This window comes from Sturnus vulgaris, chromosome 2, assembly GCF_052056855.1.
Source record: "Sturnus vulgaris isolate bStuVul1 chromosome 2, bStuVul1.hap1, whole genome shotgun sequence".
Taxonomy (NCBI): domain Eukaryota; kingdom Metazoa; phylum Chordata; class Aves; order Passeriformes; family Sturnidae; genus Sturnus; species Sturnus vulgaris.
Genome location: NC_142244.1, coordinates 47370899 through 47387097, shown reverse-complemented (window position 1 = coordinate 47387097; position 16199 = coordinate 47370899). Strand labels below are relative to the sequence as shown.

Here is a 16199-nt window from a genome sequence, read left to right as displayed (position 1 = left end):
AAAGAAGTAAATGCATTTGAATAAAAATTGAACTGATTCGTTTTGCCAGAGAGAAATGGTTAATTTGGAGGCATCTCTTGAGAAGGCAAATAATTGAAAAGTTGAATTTTAAAATCATGAATAAAGATACTGATGGTTCCTGGATGTAATCCAGAAATTCATTATTTAAGGTACACCAGGGTATAGTAGACCCAGGTTCAGTTCTCTCAGCTTTGTGTGAGAACTTGAGGCCATGCCTCTGGCTTTCCAAGGGAGAGCCTGACCTGCTACAAGTTTCTAGGGAGCTCTAGAGAAGGAGTGTCCTCCTCTCAGACCCTCACACATTTGGTTTGGCTCCATATAAATGGTCATTTGTTAGAGCAAGGCTCAGAAAGTAGGAATATCCTGTCTGGGTGAGTAAGCTGACCATCATGCTAGAGAAAATCTATTTCTGCTTCAATAACTATTCAGCTGCTTTATGTAGAACAGTTGTATCAGGAGAGTTTGAGAGAGTCATGTCTCCACCTTGGGCTGCAACTTACTCAATACCTCCTTAGCAAAGATCAATGTCTTCTAGGAGGGAGCCTGGTATTTCCCCCACAAGCTTGAGTTTGGATTACCCAGCAGCATAGCTGTACTCCAGTCACACAAGCAAACCCTGCAGCAGGACCTTACTTCAATGCTTGTTGGTTGTGTGCTGGGAGAGAGAGAGGCTGAGCAGCCTTCTCATGTTGCATCGAGTACACCGTGTGTCTCTAGCAAGGTTCAGTAACACCTTGTATTTGTCATTGTTTCTGAATAATTTCTGTAAATGGTTTTTAACCCTGAGTCCTATTCTGATCAAGGTGGGTGTGCAGTTATCTGCTCATTTTGCATATGTGTACTCTTTCTTTTTGGAGAGCCTACAGGAGATGAAGTATTTTCTCTGAGGCTTCAATACAAAGGGAAACAAATACAAATAGCCAAAATGGGGAGGACTGTGTATATATTGTTGTCCTTTGCTAAATGCTACTCATGACAAATACTACAGCTTTTACAGCTTGGGCTGTAAAGGTTCAGTGAGGACAGTCTCTAACAGATTTTTGTGTCAGAATCTGACTGCTGAATTATCCTGTAAGTGCCTCTCACCTTTCACTGAAATGTAGTCAAATAATAAATTACTTTTTGGCAGCAGATATGGGAAGTCACTGCCTGGTTCTTGCTCACAGTCTGAGTAGTAGCTGATTTGCTTTCCTGTATTCTGTTTATTTGATGCCCTTTTGCAGGGAAGGCTGCTTGTCCCCCATTAGCCCAGAGGCATGGCCCCTTGTGCAGTCTTTTATCTGCCACAACCGAACCTTCATCCTGGACGGCCACGTGCAGCTGAAGACGAGTCTGCAAACCCAGGAGCGACACCTTTTCCTCTTCACAGACCTTCTGGTTGTTGCCAAGTCCAAGTGAGTATTGCCCCTCAGGCACTGCTCCTGCAGAGCAGACCTTTTCTTCAGTGGAACATAGCATGGATTTCCAGAATGCTTTTTTTAGTAGCAAATCTTCCCTAAATTATAAGGAAATGTTTTATTTTGGCCTCTCCAGGGACCTTTGAAAACCATATAGCCGTAAAGGAATTTCAGGATGCAGCATTTTGTGGAAGAATATCAGATATTCTTTGATACATTTCTTGTTTTCTATCATCTTCTCTGCTTTGGGAGTGCAGTGTCACAAAAGACTCATTGGCGCTCAGCTACGTCCAGTGTGCTGCCTCCAACTTCTCGTTTTAGACAAGTCATCTTCAGTCCTGTGGAGTTTGAATAACACCAGTGGTTGTGTTGTAGAAGGATTGGAGGTTTTAACCCTTACCTGGAATCTGCTTTGATACACACCAGGGATGAACAATTGTATAAAAATAGAGATTGCAGGCGGCACTGCAGTGTCTGTCTCTGTAGGTTGTCCTGTGCCAGAAGGAGCATGGGGAAGGGAAAGCCATGCTGAGCAGTGTGGGTAGTGTTCATGTGTAATCAGGCTTGCTGTTGAGCTCTGATTATTCACTCTACCATTCACAATTAAATCACATTTACAAGCTGTGTCTAACATGCCAGTTTCATACGGCATTTGTGGTTTAAGGCAATTTTAGAGGATGCTTTCACTTGTTGTTATGGGTTATGGAGAAATAATAATAAAAAATCCTGATGTAACTTCACTCTCTGTTAGGCACTGTGTTGTGGTTTCACAGGGTGGGCAAACTCAGCGTGAATCCTGGGCTTTTGCAATGTGTCGTTTTGCTTAAGCAATTGTTTCAGGGGCTTCTGGGAAAAGCCAGAAGAAATCTGTGTTTTCTGTAGAAATCCAAGCTGTGTCTGTTTGAATCACACATAGTAAACATAACCCCCCCAGCTGAACTCCCTCATTTGATGTGATGTGACAACACAGGATATTTTACACGAAACATGTTCCACTATGGGTGGGTGGAGAGCATAAGGATATTTAGGGGAAATCTTGGTATTCTACCAGCACTAACAGTAACAGCATTGTTACTGTATTGATTTTTGTTTGTTGCTGGTTTAGGGTGGAATTCACCTCACCTAATTTCAGCTGTAAAGTGAAATACTTGCACCTTACATAGGTTTCTGGGTTCCTCTTACAGTCAGTGAGGCAAAACCAGCTCCTTACTGTGGCTAACTCACCTATGCTGAAAGAGCATTGATAGTGGGTGAGGGGAGTCATGCTCTTGAGGGTCTCTCTCTCTCTGTCCACTGGCTAGTCAGTGGGCATGGTCCACTAGCTTAGCTCCTAAATTGTGGATGAGTACAGTCAGGAGGGATAAAGCCCCCCCTCCCTGGTCAGCCTGCTGAGCACAAGCTGTGTTACAGCCCCAGGCTGAGCTGCACATTGCTGCAGGTTTGGCTGAGTCCCAGTGGGACTATTTGCATAGGAAAGCGCTAGTTGGTGTAACCGCACAAAAATCTGGTCCCCAGGGAGTAATAACAGATTCTACAGCATGTGATTTAATGGGGTGAAGAGATACAACGTTTAAAAAAGGTGGAAGAGAACAATTCGTGCTTTTGCATGTGAAAAAGTGGGGGGAGCAAGTCTTTGCTAGAAATGGTAAAAATAGTATTTTGAGTGATTTTACTTCATGTATTTTGAAGAACTAATTGGGATGTTCTCTCTACAGCTGCCCTGTCAGCAATTAAAGCATCAGAGCTGTCACTAATGAATACTACTTAAAAATCAGCATTTTTAAAGCTGTCTCACACTAAAATGCCAATGCTGATTCCTAGAAGGGAAACCCGAGTGTGTGTATGGCTATGTGGCCTTGATTGTTGATGGCTATTGACTTTTTAATAGCTGGTACAGAGTCAAAGCAGTAAGACTAGGACAGAATTAATGATACAGTTGAAACTGACTTAACTACAGAATGATTCCTTGTGAATAATTCTGTCCTAAGTAGTTTTTCAGCTTGGGGCATAGGAACCCCTAAGGTATCTTCAGTCCAGCTGGGCCCCGTGCAGGTGTGAGCTCAGCTGCAGGTGACCTGTCACTGTACAAATGGTGCTCATGCACAATCAGGCTCTGTAGGACCAGCAAATGGGTATAGGTTTTTCCTAAAGAGAGCAAGTATCTTGTGTCCTCTGAGCTTGCCAAGTGAACTGCTTGTACAGCACTGAGCTCCTGCTTAAAGGAAGCAAATTGGGATTATTGCCATTGGAATTTGTGAGGGGTACGTCCTCTCCGTAACTGGTCCATGTATGACTTTGGATAAGGGGCCCGTAGATTCATTTTTTTGCTGCTTTCTAATAATTTCTGAAATACAGACTCCTACGGTTTTCTAGGATGCATTATACCAAAATAAGAATGGTACTTACATGCTGTGCTTCTCTGCTGCCCTGTCCTTCACTACCTTTGTGTGAGGGTTAAATCACAAATTAATTTATTGAAAGAGTTTTTCCAACTAAACCAAAGTTAAGTATGTAAAACGTTATACTCTTTTTTATGTATTGATTAGATTTCTTACAGAGTATGTTTTTATTTGGCAGAGTAAATTTTTCAAGCATCTGTCAGTCCAGTGATAGTGTCTCACATTCGTTTTGGTGTGGGAGACACAGAGAAATGGTTTCCTTTTTCTCCTTTATGATGTGCACCTGCATACATACACGTGCCTTTTAAGGGTATTTTCCTGAAGTGGCTGGACATAGAAATTAATAGCTGAGTTCATACATGGAATTACAGTAGTAGTCTTACAGTACATCCATAAATGCTTTTGTCAGAGAGTTCAGTTAAGGAGCTTAGCAAAGCTAGAGAGAAAATAATCTTCCATCTGTTATTGGCTACAAGGTATCCAATTGTAAGCAAATGGAACTGTGTGTACTCTGCAGAGGTGGCATAGTTTCGGGTGTGTCAGTATCTACAGCATTGGCTTTCATGATTTTTCTGTTGATTTCAGTTGATTTGGGATCTGCCTGTTATTCACAGTAACATTTGCTAGGGGACTTCCTTAAAAAACATAGAGTACTCATTAGATTGTTACTGTACCCATTTTTTAAATGTTCTGTCGTGCCGCTTCCTTAGTCAGCAATATATTCATTTCTAAAGGTGATGCTTTGGCATTTAAATGACCCATGTGAAGACCCATGTTTCACAAATGCTGAGAAGCCATGGATTGCATAAAGGGCATGGCAGATAGGGATAAAATTATACTTGGGCTTCTCTAGATGTTAATGGGGGCTCCTGTTTCAGCACCTCTGGAAACCAGGCCACTCGAATATTGATAATTGCTGAAAGCTATGACTAGGCATGGCAAACAGGGTAAGAATATACATCAAGCGTGACTGGAGAACATCCTTATGTTTCTGCCAACAACCTGCTGACACCCACTACTGGCACTGCAGGGATCTGGCTTTATGGACTGCAAATATTAAACAAATGAAACAGCATGTAGAGTGTTCAGTGTACTGGGTAATGGCAAAAAGAAGTTGAGGAGAAAGGGAGGGTCAACAGATTGATTTGGTGGAGTCAGACCAGACATCCACTTATTAACATCTACGTTAATAAGCAGTATTTTTTTGTAGATCTACATTTTCACAATTCATTCCATGGTCAGTCAGAATACAGTTATTTTTATATTCTTGACAGACCTGACTTGTTGCATTGTAAACTGATTTGCTAACAAGCATGTTGAAATATGCTCTGTACTTGAAGTTTCTCTTTGATTGAGTAGCAAAATGTGATAAAGAGAGGTGAAATGTTCAGCTGAGCAGGCGACACCACAGCCTTAGGTTTGATATGTACTGATGGTTCTTTCTTGACCTTCCTATGAATGTGCTGCACTATCCCACTGCACCTGTTGGCACAATGTCAGCTGGAAAACTCAGACCAGCCAGGTTCATCTCTGTCCTCTTTAAAGCCACCAGGTTCAAGTGCTTTCATGTTTCAGACTGTATTAGTTCAGTCTGTCCCAAATCAAATACCTTGTAAATGAGGCTAATCTCAGAGAAGGTAGTCCATGTGTACCAAAGCCTTAAGAAACTGCTTACCTGGAGTATTTATTTATAGATCACTAATCACCTTGGTGCCCAGCACTGTCCCCATCCACATTTGCAATGCAGTGATGAGCTGACATGCTGTTGGTTTTAGGGAGGGGACGCTTTTCCTCCAGCCTTTCCCTGCTGGCCCAGAAGAACCATAGCTCAGGTAATTCTGCAAGACTTGAAGCAAGTGGCTGTAGTAGTGCTACAGAGCTGGATTGACTTTGGGAGTTTTTACTTCTTTCTCACATAGCACTAGCACTCACTAATCCTACAAAGGAAGAACACTTAAAAAGAGAAATATATTGGAAGAAAAGAGTTAGAGTCAAAACGTGAAATTCTGTAAATTTGATCTTTACTCAATTGTTTAATAGCATAAAAGATAGGAAGGGCCAAATTTTTAAAAATTGAGAAAACTCGGTATCTTCCTTGTAGATGAGTAAATATTTTGAGAATGCACAAGGTCTTGGCTCATTCTCCAAATGATGTCCTAAAGCTACCATGTAGAAAGTTTGTGAAGGCTGTGTGGTGACCTGTGCTGTAGTTAACACGAACGGCATTTTTCTGCTTGTTCTTTCTTCAAGTTTGCTTCATTTGCCCTGGCCTAGTTGTCACTACTTAAACTCATCATAATTTTTTTACCCTGGAGCTAAGCAGCAGAACTGTGCTGTGAACTCCTCAGTGGCATTAAAGTCTCTGAAAGGAGAGTCAAATACCAGTGGCAATCTTTGCCTCATAGCAAGATTTGGAGGGCAACTCTAGACATGGGCAGATTTCCCCTGAGAAGGGAGATGTCCAGGGATGGCAGGAGCAATCTGTTTATCCCACAAATAAGAGATTTGTTGATCCCATTTAAATGAAAAATTGGTACTTTTTATATGCACTCAATAAAACATTTTCTTTAACTGAAGCAGAAGTGCTTCTTCTATCAGCTCCAGTGCAAGCCTCACGTGTGCCTAAAGGAAGAAAAGCTTTAGTTGTTTAATCTGCTGTCTGTGTTTTCATGTGAATTTCTGCCTGCAGGTCACACTCTCATTTCAAACTGAAGTGCCAAGCACGTCTCTGTGAGATGTGGACAGCATTTTGTACAGAAGAAGTGTGTGAAGGCAGCACAGACCCAGACCGCTCCTTTGTTTTGGGCTGGCCCACCACAAACTGTGTCGCAAATTTCAGGTAAGAACTGAGATATATTTTATTTAATAAATTATATAAATGTTTCTAGGCTGACAGGTCATGAGACTATCACTGATTCATTTCAGCACCAATTAATGTGGGGAGCAGGAACTTGCTGATTGTTAAACCAGTTCCTTGCACTGTTCCGAGCAAGTTGACCTCCATACCTCGTCTTCCATCTCACTTATTATTTTAAAAATTGAGAAAATATGTGATTTGACAAAGCACTTTCTGTGCTGCAGACTTGCTCAGTGGAAATTACCTTTTTTTGGTATAACTCGACAAACACCTTGGCTAATTATTAAGATGAACTGCAAATATTAAACAGGCAAGCTAATGAAAGGATCAAAGACACTCTCATAAGACAATTTTAAATAGCAGGCCATGTATTGGAAGTAGCAGGAAACTTACAGAGAAATACTGACCTTGTCCTATTTCTCTTTTTTAATTTAATTGTGCCAGAGAAAATGTCGAAATTCCTCTTAAAGCAGAATCTCTGAATTTTAATATAGAGGAAAAAAAAATTGGTCTGTCTTTGCAGCATTGACTGTTAGGCACATAAGGGCTATAGAGGTAATTTCAGTGATTAGGATAATTTTAGTCTCAGCAGGAGGGCTCTTTCGTCACTTCAGATGAGGGAGGGCACCATCCCCCTGAAATCCCAGCTGCTTAGCCACATTAATTTGCCTGAGTCTTGGAAAATGCGTTTTCTTCTTTATCAACACAGAACAAAAGCTAAAGTATCTGGCTTAATTTCTATGTCCCATTGTCCATACCTAAGGACAATGTTGTCTACAAACTGCACTCTCTTGAGCTGGTTGTGCTGTTTATGTTTTTTACACTTAGTAGTCCTGAAACAGAGATGAAATTTTCTGTTGATTTTCAATTGAAATCTTGCCAATAAACAGGAGCTTTGAACTAAAGACAGTATGTGATCCTTTACAGATAACTGAAAGTAGTTGAATAGGAAAGCAATAGCTTCAGTCCAAAAGAGCCAGAGATTTTACAGAAGTGAAATTATTTGATGTCTGGAGGTACACAGAAGAATCTAAAGTGCCATGTGTGAATGCATAAATATCTGTCCAGCAGAACTGAAACAACCAAACAAGAATCATATTTGTAACATTTATAAAGTGCATTTCCCTTGCAGCATCATTGATTTGTAGTTCCCTAAATGCCTGCTGTGGAAATTTGGAAAACTTGATTTGCAAAAGCAGCAGTGGGAATAGCAGCTACGTCTAAGACATGATTTAAATCAAGAAAGTTGGAGCAAAATTAGGTTAGATTCCTTGAACTGTCATATTGTTAGCCATGTTTTACTGGACAGCTTTGTATCCTTCCAAGTATACACTAGATAAAAATAAATGAGATAAGCCTCAAAATGTCCAAAGTTAAACCCTACTAAGTACAATGAGCTTATATGTACTTTGTGATGTGCTGATAAAACGTAATTAATAAGAAGACAATTAGAATAGTGAAAGTGGAAATAAATCTGTGTACCTGAGGAAATACCTTTAAACTTTTGAATTAAGCTCTTTTTCTTAAAGTGCTTTCCTCTTCTGTTTGGACATTACTTTAAGAACTCAACACATTTCCTACCGAATTCACTGGTGAAGCTTTACCTTCTGTGGCAAAAACTGATAATTGGGGCTTTTGATCTCCCTGGCAGGCTTTTCAGTTGACTTTGCAGGGAAGCAGACTTTCCATTCAAATCTGGATAAACCTCTTAGTTTTTGTAGGTATTTATGGAATTGCAACAAAGAAACGGTCCATTCCATTGTGGTTTGTGGAAGGACTATTTTAGTATTAGAATGATGGCTGATTTGTCCTGTTTTTTTCTTTAATTCTTTCAGGTCTGCAGAACAAAAGGAAACATGGCTGTCTTTCTTGCAAAGGTACTTCATTATATGGTCTTTAAGAACACTGGAAAGAGTCTTGGTCTAGACCAGTGATTCCCAAGCTGTGGTGTCTATGCCATCATGATAGATAAGCTCTTTCAAAGTGATATTAAGAAAAAAAACCTCATATCTTCTTCCTCAGATGTTGTGTGCTTTCATGCAGCAATCCCTGTGCAAGGAGGGAATTGCTTCTCTGTGCTCAGCAGAAAACTGTAGCAATTCCTATCAAATTGTTCCTTGCCATCACAGCAGCAGGAGCCTCTGCCACCATGGCTTGAGTTGAGCCTGGAGCTCTTTCCATGGTGGTGGCATTCAAGCAAGCCCAGCTAAGAAACCTCTGCTCTAACCTTTCTGCTGCTCAAGGTGGCTGTATTTTGTTCTGAAAAAAACATGCCCAAAGCTGGAGGGTAAGGTGGGAGGATTTACATAAATAGAGCTGTCTTATTTCATTCAGTGTTTGGACAGAAAACTACTTGTGATGGTTCTGTTTTCTGGTCTCCCAGATCTTCTGGTTGATCATCTTTGCTGGGATGATTTCCAGTTCACTGTTCTCCTGTTCAGTCCTTTGAGCTAGTCTGTACTGATGTAACTGATTTCTGATTTTTGTAGGAGTCTGTAATGTGAGGTGTCACAATGATGGGCAGTTTTAGCTTTTAGCTATTTTAGCTATTCTCCTTTGCTGCTGCTTACTCTGATTTCTGCAGTGAACTTCAGTACAAGAGGGCATTACTGGAGGCCCCAGTCAGCATCCCATCCAGGTACTGCTGGATGCTTGCTTGGCCTCAGAGATCTCTCTGCTGCAGTACATCTTCAGTCAGTCTCCTTCTTACCAAGTTACTGCTTGATTGCTGTATAAATCTGCCTCTTGCTATTTATGTGTGCAATATTAAAAATTTACTTGTTTTGTACTTGCCTTGTCAGTCGAATAAGAGAAGAGAAGGAGAAAGACAATCCTAAAAGCATTCCTCTGACGATAATTGCAAAGGATGTTGGAACTTGTGCATACGTAAGTGTTCTTGAGCTAAACAGGGCTCTAAATCCACATCACCTATGAGTGCTATTCACCTGAAATCCTTTGGATATTGAGAAGTTTGCAATCTCCTTTAAGTATTCAGCCCCTTGAAAAGTCTTGTCATAGACAGCCCTGAAATGTTTTTCCCTGTCTTTAATACATTATTTCCATTTTAAAGGCAGTGTGCTTGGTAAGAAACACTGGTGCTGGCACATGAACTAAAGACACTATGGTGTGAAGTCCCAAGAAACGCCTCTAGCAGAATTTATGCATAAGCATCTCCAGAAATGTCCATATAATGTTCCTTTTTTTTTTTGCCTGTAAAACTTAACCTAACCCCACAGCTGCCTTCATTAAATTCTGCAAAGTTGCAGGTTTTTTATTGTTTATAATGATCTTAAGTCAGTAAAGCAGTGTATAAGAACACCCTGAAATTGCCTTAAGCATATTAATCACCAAATAATTGATGTTGGTGAATTTATAGGCAAAGAGTAGATGGTAAAGGGAGGTCATCCATAGCATGATTTGTATCCTTTTGACTATATAATTTTAACCAATTTAAGCTAAATTCTTGTATGTAGCCAGTTCCATAGAGATACACTAGCATTCTGTGATAATCAATCCATTCTTCCTCTGCTTTTTGTCTTTTTCTTCTAACTGTGCTTGTGACATCTGTATTTGAAGCTCAGAATCCTAAGGAGCATGGGCATGGGCTTAAGAAATTTTTACAGAAGTTAGATTTCACTGTAAGTCTTTGCCCAACAATGACTCTCCACTTAGAATTCTATATTTGCATAAATGTAAGCATAAAGGAGTCTGCCTTTTTCTTTGTTTTTTTTTTCCCAGGAAATCATTATTAAGGTAAACAATGATAGAACTGCCAGGTTGCTAAGACAAAAGTTAATAAGCAGTACTAATAATTGTGACAGTTCAAATTCAGGACTGCAGATCAAGGTCTGCTCAGGTGTAAAAGTCTATAAATCATACATGAACTCAGGTGTTGCAGTCTTGTACCAGGGTTTGTTGGGGCTTTCTGCAGTGTCTTTTCTCCTTAGCTATAATTAGCTCTTGTGCCATATATGCTCTCTTGATACTGACAGTCCTAGGAACAACACAATGTAGTCTAGATATTATCAGTAATAAAACAGAAGGAACAGATGGAAATTTTGTGATGCACATGGTTCTTATGGTGCTGTGGTTCCTGTGCTACAGCAGCTGGAGATGCCCAATAATTATTTCATTTTTGGACAGTCGGGAAGGCTGAATACAAGGCACAAACTATAGTCTAGCCAAGAGCAAAACTTATGCAAATGTGCTGACCTACTCCTGAGAGCCAGATGTCATTGCTTCAGGCAAATGTTAAATTTTTTATGGTATGAGCATTCAGATCTGTCCTGAAGCAAGATACACAGTATTCTCACTACTTTCCTTTCATTGCCATGGCAGCTTGTTACTGTCAGGGTCTTACACTCAGGTACAGCTCAGATCTTTGTAAATGCAAAATGTCAGGAGTTTGTTTCACCTGAATGTCTTATGGCCAGCATAAAACTGACGTGCTGCACAGAGTGTCAGGATATTGCAAACTGTTTCGAGACTGGCAGCAAACATCTACATCCCAGCTCTGCTCCCTTCCCTTCTTTGGGCTGTCAGGTGGGCCTGGGTGGGTTGTTGGGCTTGTCTTTGTTCTGCCAAGGCTTTAGCCTGGCTGTGAACCAGCTGCAATCCCCAAGCTGTGTAGTCCTGGTGGCAGAGCCAAGCCAGCCTCTGACAGGGGCTCAGTGACCTGTGCTTGGTGTGTGGGAATTGGCTGGGAAGCTGGCCAGTGTGGGTGTGGTGCTGCAAGCATTGGAGCAGCCCATGGAGCTGAGGTACAGAGCACTGCCCAGCAGTACAGGAGCAGCACTGGTGCCAGGCAGCAGGTGCTGAAATCTCACTCTGGAAAGACTGCCCGTGGAAAGTGGCACTTGGGCTGACACAAAGCTTGGCACTTTGTGCTAATCACCATAGCTGGTTAGGAAGTGGAGTCTCTGCTGCTTTTCCATACTGCCTATCAGCAGATTCTGGAGGATGCTGGAAAGGTCGTGTTTTGACTGGATGGAACATTACCAAGAGGAAGTGCATCTGGCACTAAGCCAAATCTAGCTTTGAGGAATCTATATAGAATGTGGGAAAGGTTGTGGGGATGAACAGCATGTGTACAATACTTTATTACCACAGAGATCTTCAGTTGAAAAGGACAGAAATTAACAATTGATATTTCACTGAAAAAAGCTCCCTGAAATGTTTCATTTTTCAAAGGAAACTTCCATGCTTTTAAATTAATCAAACCATTATGTTTCCCCTATGCAGTGTCTAAAAGTGCAGTTAGTGGTTCTGACTTCTTGCATATTTTAATGTGGAAGTCATGTCCCCAGTAATTGTAATATTCTCTTCTGATTGAGCTGTTGGAGAAGCAGGAAGCAAATACAGAAAGTATGTGACAAAGCATGGTCTTGGTCTCAGACAGCTGGACCTTTATCTATGTAGTATAATTTATTTATCAAGTAAAATTTTAACAGGATATTCTCATTTTTTTTAACAATGAATTATGCAGAGCTACTGCACTTCAGATAATCTTTGCAAATCCAAATTTTTAATGTCACTTTCCTCTTCTCCTTTTTTCTGTTCACAGTCAAAAACCCTAAGTGTAACCAATGTTGATACAGCAAATGATGTCATTCTGATGGCCCTGCAGCAGCTGGGAATTAATGTAAGTCCTTGCACCAGTTTTAATGAGTCTTTCTTTGTAGTTACTTTAAACAATCTGATCTTCCCTTGCACTTTTTACAAGTTTTAGGATATGACTATTAATTAAATTCTTTAACATAGTAGCTCAGAGTTGTTGAAATGCAGCAGAGGTGCCTTGTTAACATATAGACCTCTAGAGATTATCAAGTGCCTTAAAAGTTTTGAGTAAGCCTCTCATTCCTGTAAGGGATCAGTCATGTTTCAAGTTGCTTTTAAATCTCTTTTGCTGATGCCTAAGAAGAGATATCTTGACACAAGAAGTGGGAGTTTGATAGAGCTCCTTTTGCATGCTTCAATGTGAACAAGAAGCCTACTGGTCTGCCTGTTAGCTGGTTTCAGTTTTGTGCAAGCATGCATGATCAGCTGTGTCCCCAGACTGCACTGCTCTCAAGTGTCCCAGTCAGATACTCTAAATATCTATGGGCCTTTGGAGCTATGTGAGATACAAATGCAACTAAGTGATTGCATGGAATCTGAATGCACCCAATTTAAACAGTGTCCTGAAACTGTTTTGGGAAAAGGCTTTTACAGAGCTTATGATAATGCAGGGTAGTGTACCAGATAGATGCAGTGATCCTGCTAGATCAGATACTGCCTCATCTGGCTTCCTTTGCCTTAAACCAGACTAGGTAGTGCCTCAGGTGTAGTAGAGGATCAGTGCCAGGGACAAGAATTCTGGCTCTCTCATGTTTCACAACCAATGTGGCTCCAACCAATACCAGTGATTATACAGAAGCTCCTAGATGGCAGCACCTTAACTGGTCTATCAGCTTGCTGTTTGGGTAACAGGATTTTTAAAATGTTTTACTTGTGATGCATATGTTGATCTCATTGCATGGAATCTGACAAATCTTTCCTTACCATAGCCCTGAGTGTGGAGGTTCAAATATGATAAGCAAAATGCCACTGTTATGCTTCCCTGGGGCTTCTGGAGACTCACAGCAAAAGCTGGAGTAACCTCAGAATTTCCCTTCCCCAGCATCCATTATCCCTAATTTATACAGGCTTTTAATGCAGGAGTCTATTCTTCTAGCTTAGCATTTCCCAGGCACAACAATTTGTGTCTACACATCTTGTTATGGTTCAGACATCTCATTTACATCAGGGCTGGGGCTCTGGCTCACAATCCAGTAGTCCATTTAATTAAGGAATCTCTGGAGTTGATAGAGGGATTGCAAGGTGAAAAGGATAAAAGGTGAATTAAAATCAGGATTTTAATTGCAGATTGTCTCCCCTGCTCTGCACCAAAAATCAGGACACTAAGTGCTATTACAACTGCAAATCTTTATTGTGATGTGCTTCATTTTTACCCATTTTATGGGTGTCATTTATGCTTCCTCACTTTGTGTACAGGAAAAACAGGAAAATGTAGTATTTAGAGAGAATACTGTAAGATTAACAGGAGGAGGAGCTGGTTGGGTTTCAGTATTGTGTTCTTTTGTATGTATCACAATCAACCTTTTCCTCCTTTTTACATTTTTATTTCAAGTGGAAAAAGAATGAAAGCCATCTGAAAGATGTAAAATCTTGCCTGCAGAATTATTTGCCCAACTAATATACTACATGCTTCCTTATAGCAGAAAGCCTTTTTTTTTTCATTAGAGGCGTATCATAAGATTAGCAATAAAATCAAACAAGCTAAATAAATTAAGCTGTAGAGTGTATATCAATCAAACACCCAGCCCCCTGGTAGGATGGTTCTGGCTGCAAGAAAGCTCTGCATTACATGCTGTATCAAGGTTTTTTATTTCTGTCCACAGAGAACCACTTGAAAGGATCTCCATGACTTCTCAATGGCAATTATAAAAACTACATTTCACAGATTGTGTGATTAATGGGGCTATTACTTTGGCTGAGTTCACTCTGGTTTAACACATCAGGGTTTTTCCCTCTGTGGTTTCTCTGGTAAAATGACAGCTAGCTCGTGCAAAATGGCATTGATCATCTGTTCCAAATTACCAAGTGGGGCAGAAGGAAGGGCTTTGGGTTTCCCAGCTTTGTAAGTACACTTGCTGACTTTTCTGGGACAGTCACATTTATCCTGACAAATGGCCTCATAAAGCCATAAAGGACAGCATTTGCAATCGGAGATGAACAGCCTGCCTCCTGGAACCACTCTTACTGGCTCTTCCCTTCCCCTGCTTCCCCTTCACAGCAACGAACCCTTTCATATATGTATGTGAAAGGAAAAGCAAATACCCTTTCTTGTGCTCTTCAGCTGTATTTATTTGTTCCTGGCTGCTTGCCTCGAGGCATCAGAGATGTCTCCAAAGCCTATTTATTTTCCTTCTACCCCCTGCTAACTGACTTAACAGCAGTGCTAATATGGGCCAGAAAGCTCTGTCAGTCAGAGAGCAAACTGCAAAAGCTTTGTTGGGTGTATCAGCATTACATCAGGTGCATGCAGCAAGAAAGAAGAGTCTCAAAAGCCTTAGGAACACTGAGTGAAGGTCCAGAAAATGCAGGATAGTAGGCAAGTCTGTTTAAAAAGAGGTAGGAATTAACTTTGGGTCTAAATAAATGCTATAATGACATATTTATCGCTTTTTATAGCCAGAAAACTTTTAGATTTTAACTGTTCTGATTTAGTAGTGTCACCAAAAAGGGATTTAAGGTAAAATAGATCACTTTTAATGCAGTGTATTTATCCACTTTCTATTTTCTTCCGTACATTTATGCTAAAGGCAATATTTAGAGTTTGCTTTAATTTGATTTGATTTAAATCACAGCTTTTCAAAAACGATCACACTCCCCAGTCTTTTGAAAATTGTCTCTTTTGATGTAAATTTGTCCTCTCTGCTGTACACTTTAAAGAGGGCTCAGTAGTCTTAAAACACCATCCAGCAGTCCCAAGTCCTTCCACACATAAGGGCTGCACAGAAAGGCTGGCAGCAGCCCTACAACGAGATTTTGGGGCAGCATTGAGTGCCAGGAGTGTGGGGCTGCCATTCTTGCCTTGGCATCTTTAGGGTGGGCTCAGCTCTCAGGTGAGGGTGCTCCTGCCCTGCACTCCAGTGTCAGTCACAGGATGCTGTTGGCTCACCAACCTGAGCTCCCCTTGCTTAGACATGTAGAAAAGCTGGGGACAGAATGGAGCAGAGTAGTGAAGTGGGCTCTGACATCCATCCCTCTGCTGCCAGGAGTCACTCCAGTCTGAGGGAATGAACTGGGGGCAAATCTCCCCCTTTTTCTCCGAAGTGATGGGTTCCAGCACCTCTCACTGCTCAGAGCTGGACACAGGTCACATAAACCACACTGCACATGAGACACACTGCAGGAATTTTGCTGGTGGCAGACTTGGGCACTGCAAAAGTAAAGGGGATTCCTTTGACCCTGCTGGCAAGGTGCAGATTATCCTTATATTGTGAGAAACTATGTGAGAACCTGTCCCTAATGGCTGACAAACTGATTTTTAATTTTGGTTTTAAAGGGCTCCGAGAAAGACTACAAGCTGTGGGTGATTTCAGGAAGAGAACATGCTCCTTACCCTCTTATTGGTAAGTTGTTGACATTGTTTTGTTTTTCAGTATTCACTCAGTTACTACTGCTGCAGGAAGCAAGAAATAGAAGACTGATACTCGGTTTCCTCTTGTTTTGTTTTTTCTCTTACTTCCCTATCACGCAAGTTTGCCTATCTGGGGAATTAAAGAAATGCTGATCCTTTGTTTTGAAGAGCAATTGTCTGCTTATGTCACTAAGAGGTTGAAGAAGTTCATTTATTTCTGCCCCAGTTTTGCTGCATGAGCCCCAGTGTTTCTGCAGGGTTGGCCTCTTCAGTCACCTCCTCTTCTGGAGGTTGTCCAGCTTTCCTATATGTCTTCCTACACCTCCATAAACATTGTTTAC

The 16199-nt window shown here is 40.9% G+C and overlaps 1 protein-coding gene across 1 annotated transcript in view; it reads left to right on the top strand.

The window, feature by feature from the left end:
• Nucleotides 1-16199, top strand: part of ARHGAP20 (Rho GTPase activating protein 20) — a 57948-nt gene that overhangs the window by 26153 nt on the left and 15596 nt on the right. Inside the window, 6 exon segments of the mRNA XM_014877651.2 lie at nucleotides 1245-1415; nucleotides 6507-6656; nucleotides 8510-8551; nucleotides 9476-9560; nucleotides 12238-12315; nucleotides 15784-15850. Of these exon segments, the coding sequence (XP_014733137.2) occupies nucleotides 1245-1415; nucleotides 6507-6656; nucleotides 8510-8551; nucleotides 9476-9560; nucleotides 12238-12315; nucleotides 15784-15850 (593 nt within the window).